We start from the raw sequence: 18232 nt of genomic DNA on the forward strand, positions 1-18232 counted from the left end.
GCCTCCCAAAGTGCTGGGATTACAGGCTTGAGCCACCAAGCCCGGCCCGAAATCCAGTCTTCGTGGCCATCTCTGCTTCCACTCCCGCATCACCGCTCCCTGGCTCCCAGGCTCACTGCACTCTGGCGCATCAGGCTTGTCCCTGTTCCTCAAAGTCGCCCTGCTCTATCCCTGCACAAAGCCTGCGCAAAGCCTTTGCACGTGCCATGTCCTCTGCCTGGACACGGTTTCCTCTGATCACCTGTGGCCGACTTCCTCTCAGTCTTCAAGTCTCACTCAGATGCCACCTGCTCAGAGAGGGAAAAGTTTGCTTCTTTGTGTATCATGCACACGCATGCACACACATGCACATGAGCACAAACACACGACTGGAAGTTCCATGAGGACAGGAACCTAGTCATCCTCTTCACTGAATCCAGCTTCCATCATGGGACCCAGCACGTGGACAGTGACCAGCCCATAGACCATCATATCTTGCATTCAAAGCCAACCAGCACCCATATGAATAAAAACGGGGAAAGTTTACGAAAGGGACTTGCAATTAGCCATGAAACCAGTTATGCATGGAATTAAGTTGCAACGATTGTGACACGTATGAATAAAAAACAGAATTCAAGAGCAACTAATTTGCTCATCCAACCAGGAAATATGCAATATATGCTGTTTTGTTCTTCATAATTACAACAAAAATGGAAGTCCAAGTATTAAAAACAGAATTAATATCAGTATGTATGCTTTTTAAAACATTAGTAAAGAAAAAAAGAAGCAAAACCTAATCTATATAGTAAAAGATTTTAAAAAAACTAAAAATTGGAAACATTCAACAAAAAGAAAGAAGTGAAAGAAGTGAGGCCAAGTGTATTTGTTATAGAAATAAATAGTATTTGTTTAAGACTCTCGGATTGTACCAAAAAATAAGTAAATAAAGCTAACTCTATGTTCTTACCAGATATTCACCTAACAAAAAGACATGGAGAAGTTAGAATAAAAAGTCTAGTAAGAGATATATCAAGGGAATACAAACGAAAGAAAGCAGGGATAGCAATATTAAAATATGAAAAAAATAGGATGCAAAGTAAAAAGCATTCACTGGGGGAAAATAGCCATTTTATCTTGACAAAAGATAAAATCCACAATTCCGCAATGAAAATATAACTGTCAAGAATCTTCTTGTGATGAATAACATAGACTCAAACTTTTTTATGAAAACAAAAACTATCAGAAATTCAAGTAAAAATGGGAAGAATCCTATTGAAGAGAAAGAGATTAACCTACCTCATCCAGCTTTTGGCAGATAAAGAGAGTAAAGATAAATAAACGACAATTTAGAGGCTGGGTGCAGTGGTTCACGCTTGTAATCCTAGCACTTTGGGAGGCTGAGGCGGGAAGATTGCTTGAGGCCAATAGTTTGAGACCAGCCTGGGCAACATAGTAACACCTCATCTCTACAAAAAAAAAAAAAAAATTGTAATTAGCCAGGCATGGTGGCATGCACCTTTAGTCCCAGCTACTCAGGAGGCTGAGATGGAAGGATCACTTGAACCCAGGAAGTTGAAGCTGCGGTGAGCCATGATGTTGTCACTGCACTCCAGCCTGGACGACAGAGCAAGACTCTGCCTCAAAAATATATATATAACAATATAAAGCCCTTAAATAATACTATCTATAAAACTGCTTTAAACTGCACACAGGGAATGTACCTGCTTTTTCAAATAAAACATTTACGAAAAAAATATATAAGGCAGAAATTGCATAGGCTACTTTCTCTATCATTCATTAAATTATAAATTAATGACAAAAAATTAAGCAAATAAGACAAGGCACTGGGATTTTTTTAATAGACAGAGTCTCACTATGTTGCCCAGTCTGGTCTCTAACTCCTGGTTTCAAGTGATCTTCCCACCTCAGCCTCCCAAAGTGCTGGGATTACAGGCATAAGCCACTGCACCTGGCCTATACTGGGAAATTTTTAAAGTTCTACTAAATTATTCTTGGATCAATGAAGTAACAAAATCAAAATTTCTGAACTTTTAGAAACAAAATTGTCATTGCATAATTTTTAGAAAATCATCTGAAAGAAAGCACCACATTTTAAAGCACTGCACTCATAGGATATGGCTAAAGTGGTGCTCAGAGGCAAACTCATAGCATTAAATGCATTCATAATTTTTTAACTATGAAAAAACAAAGTTTTCAATGTAAAAACTTGCAAACATTAACAAACCTCAGAAAAGTCAGACTAAAGAAAACTAGGATGTATCAGAAAATTAAAAAAACAGAATCAATAAATACAAGAGTAATGAGGCTTTTTTAAAAAAAATGGAGGAGGGGGCAATAAAACAGCTAAGCTGGCAAGACCTGGGCTGGAGAAAAAAAGGGAGAAGGGTAGAACAAATCAGGCCTGGGGCCTGAGGATGCTCAGTCTCAGTACAGATCCTGTGTAAGGTTTCAAGCCTGTCGGCTCTCTCTGGAGGTCTGGAAAGCAATTTTTACAGGGCCCATATCACCACTGGTAGACTTGAGCAAGACAAAGCCATTAGAAAGAGAAGAAAAACCACAACATACACAGGAGCAGGAATGAGAAAAGGAAACTCATCAAAGAGAGGCTTTTTCTTTAAATCCTTTTAAATTCCTTTTAAAATTCCTTTTAATTCCTTTTAAAAGGAATACTATGCTAAACAGCTAAAATACTATGCTAAATTTTATGCAAATACATTTGCAACTCTTGATGAAGAAATTATTTTCTGAGAAAAGACAACTCACTAAAAATTGACTTAAGAAGTAGAAAACCGGACTGTGTGGTAGCTCATGCCTGTAAGCCCAACACTTTGGGAGGCCAAGGCAGGAGGATCACTTGAGCCCAGAAGTTCAAGACCAGCCTGAGCAACATAGCAAGACCCCACCTCTAAAAAAAAAAAAAAATTTAAAAATTAGGTGGGCATGGTGACACATGCCTGTAGTCCCAGCTACTCGGAAGGCTGAGATGGGAGGATCACCTAAGCCTGAAAGGTCAAGACTTCAGTGAGCTGTGATTGCACCACTGCACTCCAGCCTGGGCAACACAGTGAGACCCTGTCTCAAAAAAAAAAAAAAGAAGAAGAAGAAGTGGAAGACTAAAGTGATCAATTAGCAAGGACTAACTTATTCTGTTTAGAATGCTCCCCTCTACTCCCCCAAGAACTCTATGGCTGCCCTCTTACAGTCATTCAGGACTCAGTTCAGATGTCACCTTGTCAAAGAAGTCTCCCCAACACCGTATCCAAAACTCCACCTGCAAGAGCTACCTCATGACTCTGTTTCATGGAATTCAAGCACTACATCTCTATATGAAATTATTGATTTATCTATGGTTTAACTTACTCATTTTCTCTCTCTCCGCTGGAAGGAAGCTCCTTGAGGGCAGGAACCTTATATATGAGTTCACCTAGTAAACCTGGTGCCTAGCAGAAGACCTGGGACAGAATAGGTGTTTAATAGATGTGATGAATGAATGAATGAATGAATGAATACCAAAGGAGACAAGACAATTTCCAAAAACTCCTTCCAAATGACCTCTTATTACAAAGGAGAGCAAATCTTTTTTTGTTAAGAGTCAAGGTCTTACTCTGCCACCCAGCCTGGAGTGCAGTGGTGCAATCACAATTCACTGCAGCCAAGAAACTCCTGGGCTCAAGGGATCCTCCCATCTCAGCCTCCTCAGTAGCTAGGACTACAGGTGCACACCACCACATCTGGCTAATGTTTTTTGTAGAGATGGGGTCTTGCTATGTTGGTCTTGAACTCCTCACCTCAAGCAATCCTCCTGTCTCAGCCTCCAGAAGGGCTGGGATTGGAGGCGTGAGCCACTGCACCCAGGTAGGAGGACAGATCCTTAAAGAAGGGCTGGAATTGGAGGCATGAGCCACTGCACCCAGCTAGGAGGACAGATCTTTAAAGATAGAAATAGGTATCTTGGAAAATACTTCAAGGGTTGGAACAACTCGGCCAGCACGTAAGGGTTTGGTGCCTTTTGGAAAGATGACCTTGGGTCTCAAAATTCTACTCCATCACCGTTAGAGAAAAAATGTAAAGCAGGCTTCAAAAGTCACAAAGAGGTTATGGCTTATGCTGTCAAGAGCCTATTGGCCTTCACCAACTCAGAGGAGCCCAACTGCTTCCTGATCCCCTGAGTTCCAGGGGTCATTTCTGATCTGCAACTGGTGCCATATAAGCCACCATCACCAATGTATCTGTTCTCATTGTCTGTCTCCTCCAGAACGCAAGCTCCATAAGACAAGGACTGTCCGCTTTGTCCCCCACTGAATCCACAATGGCCTTAGTAAGGGCTTAATAAATTTAGGTTACATGCACAAATGAAGAAACCACCTCCTGTTGTCTGTCTTCCTCCTTTGGAATGGAAGCTCCATGAAACTAAAACCCTCATTCGTCTTGTTTCCTGCTACAGTCCCCTGCACCTAGACAAAGCCTAGCACATAGTAGGTGTTCATGAAAATGAATGAAAGAAGGAATGAGAATTTGTAGACTCTCCTTCTGAGTCATCCCAAGTGTTCACTACCTACCAGTCCCAGGAAATTTGGCTTTTGGTTGGAGTGGGCATTTTTTGAATAACAGCTATTCTGACCAAGAGGGCATAAGTCAGAAAACTGAAGGTCAAGGTCTAGCAGAACCTTAAGGGATAAACAAAGATCAGCAACTAGAAAGCAGGGCTCCAGGTTCTGGTGCCAGTTCTGCCGGTGACTAGGGGATGGTTTGGAAAAGGGTCTTTCCCTGCAGAGACTTGCATTTCCTTGTTCATAAAACAAAGAGTTGATTTTCAGACAGTGATTTGCAAAAGCGTGGGTTGCACATCACTGAGGCATTGAGGTAGATCGAGCAATTGGCAGCATGTCAGGTAGGGGGAAGTGTTACGAAAAAAAAAAAACAAGCTGCGTAGTGGAATAAGGTGGGGAGGTGACTGCGACTTTAAATAGGGTGGCCAAGGAAGACCTCATTCACAAGGAACGTTTGAGGGAAGTGATGGCGTGGAAATCTGGAGAAAGAGTTTCAGGCTAAGGGAGCTGCACGTGCAAAGGCCCTGGGGCAGGAGCATGCCTGGAGGTGTGTGTGCAAGAGGACAGTGGGGCTGCAGCATAGACAACGAGGAAGAGCATCATGGGAGATGGGGCAGAGAGTAACGGGGCAGGTGATGGCGGGTCTTGTAGCTACCAGGAGGACATTGGCTTTACTGGGAATGACATGGGAGCCATTGGAGGATCTGAGCAGAGGGACTCCATCAGTATGCAGTAGGATTGCTCAGCACGGTGGGGGACAAACAGAAGCAGGATGACCAGTGAGTGGGATGCTGGAGTCATCCAGGCCAGAGACGGTGCAGGCTCAGACCAGGGGGGCGGAGGAGACAGGGAGAAATGGTGGGACTCTGGATGTGTTTGGGAAAAGAGTCAGCAGGATTTGCCAATAGATTAAATGAGCTGTGTGAGGATGAGTGTGTGTTTGTGTCTGTGGGGAGAGAGAGAAAGGAGTCAAAGATGACTCCAAGGTCTTTTGCCTGAGAAATTGGAAAGATGGAGCTGTCTTTTGTTGAGATGGGGCTAAGAGAGGGGCAGGAGTGGGGTGTGGAGGAGTCATCTGTGCCACCAATGTTCAACCTGTTATCAGTGTTCCCTGGTTTCTACTTTCTTTTTTTTATTATTATTAAAAAATTTTTTTAGAGATTGGGTCTCGCTATGTTGCCCAGGCTGGTCTCAAACTCCTGGCCTCAACAAATCCTCCCACCTCAGCCTCCCAAAGTGCTCGGATTACAGATGTGTGCCACCCTGCCGGCCCCAGGTCTCTGCTCTCTAAGCACATAGTAGGACTGAAATTCTCCAGTCCTTGAAAAGGTGGACATGGCCATGTGATTTGCTTTGACCAATGAGATGCAAGCAGGATGGTCCGTGCCACTTCTAGGCAAGGACTCATACCCTTTCCTGCCTCGACAGCCATGGAAAATCAGAGATGGAGCATCCTTTATCCAGGTCCCCAATGAGGTCACCATGAAGTAGAGCCCCCCACTGACCTGCTATGGACATGTCACGGGAGTAAGAAGTCAACTAGGGTTGTCTGCGACCTCCCACATCTGCAGATTGCTGCAGATAGCTGCAACGGCATAGCCCAGGCTGCCCTGGCTGAGGAGGGCAGAAAACAGATGATTAGGTAGGGACATGTTAATCTGAGATGCCTGTGAGATCCCCATGTGGAGAGATCCACCAAGCGGAGACAATGACTCGTGTCCAAGTCTTCTGCCTCTCCGCCCCGCCCAACTGTGTTCTGGAGAGGGTCTTCCTCCTCTATGCCCCTTCCAAGACCACCCAGAAGGTCTCCCTCAAGGTGGGGCTCGGGCCAAGTGGGGCTGCCTGGGACAAGGCTGGCAGAGGGGGGCAGAGAGTGTGGCCAGTGGTGTCCAAGGGGCTGAAGGAGTGGGGCTTTCAGCCTCCCATGCCCTCTTCCAGAAAAGGATCCCCTGTAGAGAAACCAGGGTGGAGAGAGGCCCAGAGAGAAGGGGGTGGCATGCAGACATAGACAAAGGGGAGCAGAAGCCCCACAAATGTGTCCAGAGGGGACAGAGGCAATCAAGTTGACTTAGGGAGAAGCTGCTTCCCACATGCCACGTTTGCTTAGAGTGTGAATGACTAATAAAAATAGCACTGTTTTCCTAAGATGTTTGTATTCTTCTAGTCACACTTTACATAAGACTTCTTTTTGTTGTTATTATTAGCGTATTATTATTATTATTATTATTTGGGCAACATGAAGAGGGGTCAGTGATGAAATGAAGCCCCCATCCTCCAAACACTGCACCCACCCACTGCTGCCAACTGGGAGGACAGAGGGGGACTGGAGGGCAGAGTCAGATGAGGGAGGGTCTGGCCTTCTTCATCCGTCTGGATGGGGCGCAGCCACTCCCCCGGGGCTGAGGCCTCAAGGAGTCACTTCCCCTGTAGGGGCCTCCTGGAAAAGAGCAAGGCGAGGCGGGAAGGGCCACGTGTGCTGCTACCGCCTCCCCTGGGCTATTTCGGGCTCCCCTCGCTCGCCTCTCTCCTCTCCAGCTTCTCGGGCACCCTCCTCCCTGTGCGTGAGTGCACGTGCACATGTGTGTGTCTGTGCATGCATGCGTGTGTGCACACACGTGTGTCTCTTTCTCTGCCCACATATTTCTCCCTTTCTCCATCTCTGTCTGTTTCTGTCTCATTGCTGCTCTCTGCATCTCTGTCCGGGTGTGCACCCAATGCGGTGCACGTGCCTCGATCTCCCTCTGCGTCTTCTCATCTCTCTCTGTGTCTCTGTGTCTCTGTCTCTCTCCTCGCTCGCTCCCTCTGTATGTGTCTGCCTTTCTCTCTGTTGGTCACTCCTTCTCTGGTCCCCTCGGTCCCCCTCACAGCCTCCCTCTGCATCCTTCTCGGATTCTGTGTGTGCCACCCGCCCTGTGTCTGTCACCCCCCACTCCTCACAATGTCTGTGTCTCCTGCCCTCCTCCTCCCCTCCTCCCCCGTGGCTATCTCTGATGCACACTCTGGGAGGCCAGGACATGGGACAAGGCTGCCACGGCCACTGTCCTCGCCAAGCTCCAGCCCAAATACCCACCCCAGCTCTGCTTCCAGAAGCACCAACCCTCCTCAACCTCCATCACCTCCCATCCCCAGTCCCCACCATCAGGGAAGAAGGACGGCCCCTGAGAGGGGACCCTGCCCCCTCCAGGCAAGCTTGGGGCCAAGTCCTCTTCCATATCTCACCCACATTGCCCACACTTTGGGAAGCTGAGGCAGATGGATCACCTGAGGTCAGGAATTGGAGACCAGCCTGGCCAACATGGTGAAACTCCGTCTCTACTAAAAATACAAAAATTAGCCCAGTGTAGTGGCAGGCGCCTGTAATCCCAGCTACTCAGGAGGCTGAGGCAGGAGAATCGCTTAAACCCAGGAGACGGAGGTTGCAGTGAGCCAAGATTGCACCACTGCACTCCAGCCTGGGCAACAGATTGAGACTCCATCTCAAAAAATAATAATAATAAAATAAAATAATAAAATATTATTATTACAAATATTTTTACATAAAAAGAAAAACAACTGGGGGCTGGGAACTCAATCCTGTCAAGAGCAAAACTCTGGCCTAGAAGTTGCAAATTGACGGGACAAGGGTCTACCCACCCCTCGAAAGTGTTTTATTTTGGCCTGCAGATCAGATGTCTTTAAAAAAATATGGATTTGCTGCCAAATGTGAACAATCAACAGATGTCATATAAAAACTGGGAGTTTTGAACAAAAATGGACCACTAGGCACTCCATGAGCCACCCCCTCCTGAAGTGAGAAAGCTTCTGGAACTACACAGCGGTTGCCCAGCCCCCGCAGGCCCCCTACTCCTTCCTCACGTCACTCTCGTAGGTTTCCAGGCTGGCCTCTGTGGGATTTTAGTCAGTGGCTCTGGACCCGAGGGAAGGTCCAGCCTCCAGGAGCCCAGTGGCCCTGGCTCTGGCCTCTGAGGGGTGGTGATTTCACCTTTGCTGCAGCATTATTCTATTTTTATTTTTATTTATTTTTGAGACAGGGTCTCCCTCTGTTGCCCGGGCTGGAGCACAGTGACACGATGACAGCTCACTGCAGCCTCAAACTCCTGGGCTCAAGCGATCCTCCCACCTCAGCCTCCTGAGTAGCTGGGACTTACAGGCACACACCACCACACTTATCTAATTTTTAATTTTTTTGTAGAGATGGGGGTCTTGCTATGTTGCCCAGGCTTGTCTTGAATTCCCCAAGGGATCCCAAAGTGCTGGGATTACAGGCGTGAGCCATTGTGCCGAGCTAGCATTGTTCTAATAAACTCCCCCTTTTATTATTTTTTTTTAATTTTTTTTTTAAGACGGAGTCTTGCTCTGTCCCCCAGGCTGGAGTGCAGTGGCACGATCTCAGCTCACTGCAACCTCTGCCTTCCGGGTTCAAGCAATTCTCCTGCCTCAGCCTCCCAAGTAGCTGGGACTACATCTGCCTGCCACCACCCGGCTAATTTTTGTATTTTTAGTAGAGATGGGATTTCACCATGTTGGCCAGGTTGGTCTTGAACTCCAGACCTCAGGTGATCCGCCCACCTTGGCCTCCCAAAGTGCTGGGATTACAGGCATGAGCCACCACGCCCGGCCCATTCCCCTTTTATTCTTATCTGAGTTTGTTTCCATCACTTGAGACCAAAAGAGCTTAACCTGCACTGTCCTGAAGGCAGCAGAGGCCCGAGGTTGCAGCATCCTCACAAGACAGCTCTGAGTCTGGCACCCCAGAATTTAAACACGGGGGAGTGACCGTGAGCTCCCCACAGGATCCCACTAAACATCTCTCCTTGGAAATAAACCAAGAGAGGGAGCAGGGAAGAAAGAAGAACATCTGACAAGTCCACGGGAATGACAGGCACGGAGTAGAGAGCCCCGGCCTCTCGCTGCCCACAGAAGCCCTGAGAAGTCCCCAGAGCCCCAGTACATTCCACAAGTGTTCCCTGAGTCCCTCCTGAAAACTTAGTCCCTGCTGTAAAGACACATGCACAGGCATGTTTATTGCGGCACTACTCACAATAGCAAAGACTTGGAACCAACCCAAAGGTCCAACAATGATAGATTGAATTAAGAAAATGTGGCACATATACGCCATGGAATACTATGCAGCCATAAAAAATGATGAGTTCATGTCTTTTGTAGGGACATGGATGAAGCTGGAAACCATCATTCTCAGCAAACTATCGCAAGGACAAAAAACCAAACACCGCATGTTCTCACTTATAGGTGGGAATTGAACAATGAGAACACATGGACACAGGAAGGGGAACATCACACCGGGGCCTGTTGTGGGGTGGGGGGAAGGGGGAGGGATAGCATTAGGAGATATGCCTAATGTAAATGACGAGTTAATGGGTGCAGCACACCAATATGGCACATGTATACATATGTAACAAACCTGCACATTACGCACATGTACGCTAGAACTTAAAGTATAATAAAAAATATATATTAAAAAAAAAAAAACTTGGTCCCTGTCACACGGTGCTGCCTCCGAGAGCCTGGACAAGCTGCCATGCTGAGTCCTACGGCATTGAAGTGTCAGCTCATCTAGGCTCTGGGGGCAGTACGATGTGACCGGGACAAGGCTTGTCCTCAGGGAGCCAGAGTCCCAGCAGGGAGATGGATGATAGAGAGAAGCCAGTGTGATACGCCGTGGGTATGACCTCGATCAGAGCAGTGGGGACATCAGGGGTGCAGGGGAGTGCCGGCGGGCGGCAAGGCGGCTAATTTCAGTGGGGTGGTCCAGGAAGGCCTCACAAACTGGAGGACATTTGAGCAGAGACTTGCACGGGGTTGTCTTATGGAAGAGTTCCTGGAGGCAAGGAACAGCAAGTACAAAAGCCTCGGCCTGTCAAAGAGCCGGTAAGGAGGCCGGTGTGGCTGGAGAAGAGTGACTGTGGGGACGGAGAGGAGTGGGGAAGGGCAGAGGGCAGGAGGCAGCAGAGAAGACTGCAGACTTCCTGGCAGTCCTTGGAAGGCATTCGACTGTGACTGAGTGAGGAAGGGTCCGGAGTGGGGAACGGGGGTGATCCGCCTCAGATGGAACAGGGAACCCTCCAGCCACCGGCTGGAGAAACGGACCATGAAGTCAAAGCCAGGAGCAGGGGGAGCTGCAGGGCGAGGTGGGACGCACTGGGTTCTGACTGACCGGCTGGCAGGTTGGACCAATGGACTAGGCATCCAAACTGAGGTTTGGAGGCCTGAGCTCCTAGAAGGGAAGGGCGGCAATTCGTGTAAACTGAGGGCAGAACTGGTTGGCGGGGGAGCACCGTGGACTCCCCCAAGGGGCAGCTCCACTCACTCCCATTGGGAGTACAGACTCCATCTGCCAAGTTTTCAAGAAAAGCCATAAATCCAGATGTTTCTATGAAGTGGCTCCATATTCAAATGTTGGCAACTTATTCAAAGACACTGGGAACACTGCAGGGCCAAACAAAACAGATACACGGTTCAGATGTGATGCACGGGCCACCTGTCTGCAGCCTCGGACTCGAGGGTCAGATGGCAGCAAGTCCCGTTTACCAAGTGCTGGCTGTGGCCAGTGGAGTGCTGGGACCACGTTATCTGGATCAACCCCAACGATGCTATCGTGGGGCAGATAGGATCATCCTTATGCCCCAGCCAAGGAAACTGAGGCCCAGAGAGGGCAGACTCCTACCCAAGGCCACACAGCAGCTGGCAGTAGTATGAGGACTAGAACCTGGACCATCTGGGCCCAAACCCTGTGATGGGTCATGGGACAGGGCTCTGTCACCTCCATCATCCACACAAAACACTCAACAAAACCTCCATTTTACACACAAGGAAAGAAAAGGCCAGAAAGAGAGGGAGTGTGATTTCTCTGAAGCCACTCAGTAAGTTGGCATCAAAGCCTGGAGCCAAACCCGGGGCTCGTGACTCCAGATGCAGTGCTCCACCCAACGAGCCTGGTTGGAGGAACAAACGGAGTCTGAGTGAGCTGGACTGGGGAGACTGAGGAGCAGCACAGCACAGCACAGCAGGCAAGAGCCAGGCTCCGGAGCCTCCCGCCTGGGTGCACATCCAGCTTTGCCACTTATTAGCTGTGTGACCTTGGGCAACTCACTTCACCTCTCTGTGCCTCTGTTTACTCATCTAGGAAATGAGAGCAACCACGGCACCCACCTCGTAGGGCTATTATGCAGACAAAGGAAGTTGTACTTGTCAGGCCAGCCACAGTGGCTCACGCCTGTAATCCCAGCACTTTGGGAGGCCGAGGCAAGCGGATCGCTTGAGGCCAGGAATTTGAGACCATCCTGAGCAACATAGTGAAACCTCGTCTCTACAAAAAATACAAAAATTAGCCGGGTATGGTGGTGTACACCTGTGGTCCCAGCTACTCGGGAGGCTAAGGCGGGAGGATGCCTGAGTCCAAGAGGTGGAAGCTGTAGTAAGCTGTTTTCACAACACTGTACTCCAGCCTGAGCCACAGAACAAGACCAAAAAAAAAAAAAAAAAACCATGTCGAGGAGTTAGAGCAATGCCTTCCATCATGCAAATCTTTGCCCAACAGATGCTCCCAACATGAAACACATCGAATATGACACTAACATACTCCCAAGCACCAAAAACCTCCCGGTTGGGGACATCACAGGGGTCCTCATACTTGTGACACTGTAGCAGCATAATTTAGGGGACTGGGCAGAAGAGCTGGGGTTCTCTGTTCAAAATAAAGGAAGACAAGACAGGTACAGGGAAGGCTAGCTGGAGACTTGACTCTGAATGACAGGAGGGCAGTCAGAGGTGCTGTGCCCCACATCTAACGATGACTCGGATGCTGGGTGCAGGATGAACTGGGGAGTGGCGGTGATGGCAGAGGCGGAGAGATGGCTGCAGAAGTCCATGGGAGACAGGGGTGGCTGTGGGTGGCTCAGCCCAGGGTGGCGGCAACACCGAGGTGGTGCTCCCCACTCCCTGCCCTACGTCACCAAATCCTTGCATCTCCGGCGGGTGCTAGCTGCTCTGATCCCCACCTACACAGTAGCCCTGGGAGTTTCCTGCCTGAAACCACGCTGCTAGTAAGAGGCTGAGCCCAGCCTTGAACTTCCACCAGTTCTACAGGGGAGAGAGTTTTTGAGTTTGAAGGAAACATGCTCCTTCCTACCCCAACGTCTCTGGGACTGCGGGAGGGGCCACCGCGGTGTGGGGTGTGTTGGCTCCCCGCCTGGGTCCTGCATGGGTCTTCTGGCTTCACACCCACCCCGTCACCACCCAGCCCTGGGACTGGTCTCTCTCTTCTCTCTCCAGTCTCACCTCCCTCCTGCCAGCCTGGCAAGACCCCCAAGACCCCTCCACCTCCCCCCAGTCTTCCCAAGCCACCCCTTTCCTGCGGCTCAAAAGCATACAGGATGAAGTCCAACGCATGTGGACGTCACCTGTGCTCCCAGCTGGCACAAGCTCCCACCTGCCCCACCATCGCCCCTAACCCAGACCTTCATTCTCCCCTCCTCCAGGCCTCTCCTCAGCCACCCCCACCACACTGACTAGAACGATGCTTGCTTCTGCTCCCCACCAAACCCCTCCCCAGCGTCTCAACCAGAAGAGAAATCCAATTTGTGTGAAGGGCTTGGGGTGACTCTGTGTCGAGGCCACGCTTCCCTTTCTGTTTGTGGAAGGACGCGGGTGCTCTTCTTGCAGCAAGGAGAAAAGGTTTCTTTGTGCAGGGTCTGGTGAAAGTGTGTCTGTTTAGGGCAGGCTGCAGTTTTCTTTGTGAACACCGTAGATTTTTAGTGTGGGAAAAAGGGCTTATTACATTTCCCTGTGGCTGCCCGAGTGGGGAGAGGTTTTTCTGAGCCTAGAAAGGAATGGCCGAACAGGCAAACAGGCGTTGGAGAGGAGGGAACATTTAGCAGCTCCTTCTCACGGAGCGGTGAGGATCTCCTGGTTGGTGTTTGCATTTGGGTGCACGTGAAACACAGAAGGAAAGAAAGCTTTGCTGTAGTTTGATGGAAGGGAGGGAAGTTTAGCCTTGATGTATAGGGGTGGGGGAAGCGAGATTTTGTTCAGGGGGCTATTGGGATGTTTTTTTCCTCTTCGAGTAAAAAAATAAAATAGTCACAGAACCCAGAGGAAAGGTTGTCATGGCAACAAAAGTTTGAGGCCAGGTACTTGCTATCACCCTTTCAGGACCACGGTGGTGGAGAAGGCAGGATTTTGGCACTGTAGGATCAGCTGCAGAAACCACCCCAGCTGGCTCCGATTCCCAAATTTCTCACCAGCACTGACAAGCTGATAACTATTTTCCAAGCTCTCAGAGAGGAAAATTGTGATTTTGGGGGAGGGATGATCTCCAGCCCACAGTGGCCAAGAGGAAACTGGGGGTTTCTTTTATTTATGCAACAAACTAACCATCTGCATTTCTAACTGAGTTTTGGGAGTGAGGGTCTTAACTGAGTCCCCCAAAATGCCAACTTCCCTGACCCCTCAACTGTACTATTCTCTTCCGCAATCCCTTCACTCTGATTTCTTTCTGTTCCCGAGAAGATAATTCCAGCTCCCTTGCCAGAATCCCCTGTGAGCCTAAGTTTCTCATCTGAAAAAGCAAGTACCCTAGAAGTGTCTGCCTCAAAGGTGGCGGCCAGGATTCAACAAGATTCAGGAGATGAGAAGTTTCAGCAGGACCTGGTGAACGTTAAAGGCTCAATAAATGTTAGCCAACATTGTTTTTTAAATAATTTTCAATTAATAATTTTTTAAAATACTTAAATATCCCAAGTCAAGCCCTGAAAGAACTACAGGGAAATAATTGTAGCAAGTACTGGGACCGTGACCTTCAGGGAGCAGCCAAGAGAGACTCCAAACAATTAAGAGGCTCAGCTGAGCAGCTTGGACCAGGACACTCCACAGAGGTAGAGACAGGACCACTCCGGTGCCAGAGATGCCTCATTGTATTTTCAGGTGTGTGCACAGAGGAAGGGAGGCAGAGGTGGTATCTCCCCAGGGCTGGGTCTCCTGAGCCTTGGAAACACCTTCTTGAACTTGGAGAAAGATGTACAGTAGCAAGATGTCTACCTCCAAGGACGAAGATGTTCCTGACAACAAGGTGTTTGTTACGAGGCCTCCGTGTGAGAGATTAGGGTTGGGCTGTGCGGAAGGCAGGGAATTTTGGCCAAGATGCCTTTTGAAGTTAATAATTTTAATTGCATCCCACAGTAAACATTTGAGTCTTGAGTGTAAACCAGAAGTGGATCTGATGGGATGAAACCAATCAGGGGCAGGTCCATATTCAAACACCATGTATCTCTGACAAAACGGCCAGCCTGGCTCAAGTCACAGAAAAGTTTGGTCAGCCACCCCCAGAAGAGAGACAGAGGAGGCAGCACCGCAGGAAGCCTCCAGTTCATCATCCCAACCCCATCCAGTATGCACCCGGCAAATGTTTATTGAAGACCTACTATGCGCTAGACATTACTGGGAGGCAGCAGTGAACAAGACCAACCGGGCTGGCCCTCACAGAGTGACATCCTATGGGGAGTGGGGACTATAAGCTAGTGACCAAAAACAGGCCCCAGAAAATGTCAGGGAGTGCCAAGTGTGGCAGGGAGATAAACGCAGTGGTGAGATCCAAAGATGGAGACCCTCCCTCCAACGGGGAGCTCACAAGGTTGTCCCTCCTCAGTATCCTGACATGGAAGGCAGGTGGGAGAGTCCCAGTGAAAGGAGCCCCTGAAGAAGGAGGTGGGGCGGGGAAGGGCATTCCAGACAGAGGATGCAGCCTGTGCAGAGGCCTGGAGCTTTTCACTGGGTTCGCTTCACAGCTTCCTCCCTCTGCCCTCTAAACCACTTAGGCCACTGGCTTATTTAGGGCAAACTAAGGGTGGAGGCCTGCTGTAACCCACCCTTGAGCACACACATACGTGTGGTGTCCACACTGAGGAGCTAGGCATGCAGGGAGGAGTTTTAACCTTGGAGAAAGAGGTCAATTCACTCAGGAGGGTGTCCATGCCTGGACACCCGCTCAGAGATACCACGTCTTTTGGGCCAGCTCTACCTGCTGTGTGTCACAACCAGCTGTCGGGCAGCCCTACCACAGCCCGGCTGTCTGCCTCCAAAACACGCACTCCAGCCCAGGCTGCCTCTGGAGGGTAGAGGAGGGGGTCCAGGCAAAGGCGACAGTCTGATCTGCCTTCTGAAAAGTCAGTCCCCCACCGAACCTAATAGGAGCCTTGTGCTAAGCTAAGCCCTCCTGGACTCCTCGACCCGGAGTTTGCCCAGCTGTCCCCAGTTCCCTAGCCTGCCTCTCCCAGGAGGGGGCCAGGATACAGAGGGCTCCCTGGCGTCTGGCAATAGGGGTGCCTCTGGGCGGGTGCGGCTTTCCGGGAGCCCGCGGGACTCCCCCACTCCCCACTCCCGTCTGGGAGGTTCGGCGTGGGTTGGCGATGGGGGTGGAAGGCTCCCGGGTCTGTGGATCTGCGGCAGGAGGGGCGGCTGGTAGCAGGAGTCCCTGCATCACCCCCACCCCCAGGGGCGTTCCGGGGTGGGTGGGGGCATCTAGTGCCCCGCGAAAGGAAGAGGAGGAGGGGGCGAGCGTGGAGATGAGTTCAGGAGCGGAAAGCAGCGCGCGCCCCTCCGACCGGCAGCGGGGGTGGGCGCCTTCCAGGGGCGCGGGAGCGTCCCTAAAGCCGCGGGGCGTCCGCAGCGGGTAGGAGCTCTGCCTTGCACCTCTCCACGGCGGGGCGTCCCGCACGTCCCCCCATGCTGGTCCCCGGCCCCGGAACGGCGCGCGCCCCCTGCCCCGGAACGTCGCCCCTAGCCAGGCGGAGCGCTGGGAGCTGGGCCCAGGCGGCGGGAGGAGGGCGAACGGGTCCGGGGCTCGGGCCTCGATGGCCGCGCCGCCCCGGGGGAGCCGGAGCCGAGCTGGCCGCCGCCCGCGCGCACTCACCAAGCCCGCTGAGCTCCTCCTCGCACGAGTACCAGATGCCGGTGTGGAAATTCCTGAAGAGGAAGCGGTCGTCGCCGGTCTCCCAGCTGTAGAGCGCGCCGCCAGGGGGGCCGTTCCCCGAGGCGGTGGCGGCGGCGGCGGCGGCGGCGGGGGCGGCGGTGCCGTTGGCCGTGGCGTTGGCGCCCGAGTTGGGGCAGTTGGCGCGCCCGCCCTGGCCGCAGCCCGGCTTGGGGACCCGCTGAGTGCCCTGGCACCAGTGCGTGGTGAGGAAAGCGGTGGTGGCGAACAGCAGCGCCAGCAGGTTCAGGGCCACGGCCAGGAGCGCTCGGCCGCGGCGGCTAGTCTTCATGCCGCCCGCGCCGCCGGGACGGGACTGCACCGCCGGGGAGCTCCGCGCGCGAAGTTGGCAGCTGGCGCCCCGCGTCAGCGGCCGCTGCCCGCCGCGCCCCGGGGCTCGGGTGCCTGAGATCGGCGGCGGCGGACGCGGCGCGGGCCCATGCCCCCCCCCAACCCCGGGGTGGGGGCGCGGCGCGGGGGGCGTGCGGGGCGGGCTGGCGGGGCGGGCGGCGGTGGAGGAGCGGCTCCGGCGCGCCCGGAGCCCGGAGCGCGAGTGCACCTCGGCTAGGAGCCGCTGGCGCCTGGCAGCGGCCACGGCGCAGGGACGCGCGCCCCTCCGTGGGGAGACACCTGCAGGCGGCCGGCGACACTGTTCCGGCGCCCGCCCGCACGGGGAGAGGGGGCCGCCACGCCGGGCGCGGGCGGGGGCCTGGGAGTGGAGGGACGCCCCCGAAAGAAATCCGAGCCAGGGTGAGGGTCTGAGACGCAAGGAGAATCCCAGGCAAGGCGCTCCTGAGAAAAGATCCCCACGGCGGACGTGGGGCAACAAAACCCGCCGGGAGCGGGCATCTCATAAGACCCAGAGAGGCCCTGCCCCAGGAGACAAGGGCAGAGCCTGCTGGGGCTCCCCAAGAGGGACACGGACCAACAGGACCCTGTCCCAGAAGGGGATCCCCAAAAGGACCCCCGCACCAGACCCTGAGAAAGGAGTTTTTCCAAAGGTTCTAAACAGCAGAGCCTGCAGGGCTTCCCACAGCCAGGGAGCTGCAAGACCCCCTGGATAAGACAACCCATGCTGGACTTGGAGTGGCAGAATCTGTCAGGAGGCGCCCCTCCTGGAGTGTTGGGTTATAGGGTTTGAAACGTTTTTCTGTCTCCTGGGTGTCACCTCCAGCATCTGGGAAGAGCTCCCCTCCAAGGATGAAACTGTCATCTGGGCTCCCAACCATGGCATGCAACTGCAGGAAGAGTGGCAACAGGGTACCCCAGACAGCCCACTGCACCCACCTGAGATCCCAAACAGCAGAACCCTATGAGGGCCCATGCCGGCCACAAAGTTATTGCAGCTACCAGGCAGTGGTGCCCTACAGGGGCTGCCAACCCTGCTCACATGCACACCATGTGAATGTGGGTAGAATCTTCAAGATTCGGGTGGGGGCAGGGTGGTCAAACATACTGACTTTGGGATCAAGCATATCTAGGGCTTGACCAGCTGTGTGGCTTTGAACAGGTCACTTACCCTCTCTGAGCCTCAATTTCCATAACTATAAAAAAGGGAGGACCCCCCCCTTCAAGGTATATCACAGTGGGCTGCTGTAATGAGATCATGGCTGCAAAAAGCATTTGGCACACAGTAGACTCAATATACGTTAATAATTCACTGTTACTGACATCTGAACCAAGATCAGTTGACCAAACT

General features: G+C 51.7%; 1 protein-coding gene across 3 annotated transcripts in view; it reads right to left on the reverse strand.

Moving 5' to 3' along the window:
- Positions 1-17117, reverse strand: part of GSG1L (GSG1 like) — a 278788-nt gene extending 261671 nt beyond the window's left edge. For 2 of the 3 annotated variants that reach the window (XM_034951145.4, XM_034951144.4), the window contains exon 1: positions 16477-17117. In XM_034951145.4, the coding sequence (XP_034807036.1) occupies positions 16477-16825 (349 nt within the window). In that variant the 5' untranslated portion in view covers positions 16826-17117. The remainder of the gene's footprint in view (positions 1-16476) is intronic. The other variant, XM_034951146.3, reaches the window with a different exon arrangement.
- Positions 17118-18232: the final 1115 nt, after the last annotated feature.

Source organism: Pan paniscus, chromosome 18 (genome assembly GCF_029289425.2).
Source record: "Pan paniscus chromosome 18, NHGRI_mPanPan1-v2.0_pri, whole genome shotgun sequence".
Taxonomy (NCBI): domain Eukaryota; kingdom Metazoa; phylum Chordata; class Mammalia; order Primates; family Hominidae; genus Pan; species Pan paniscus.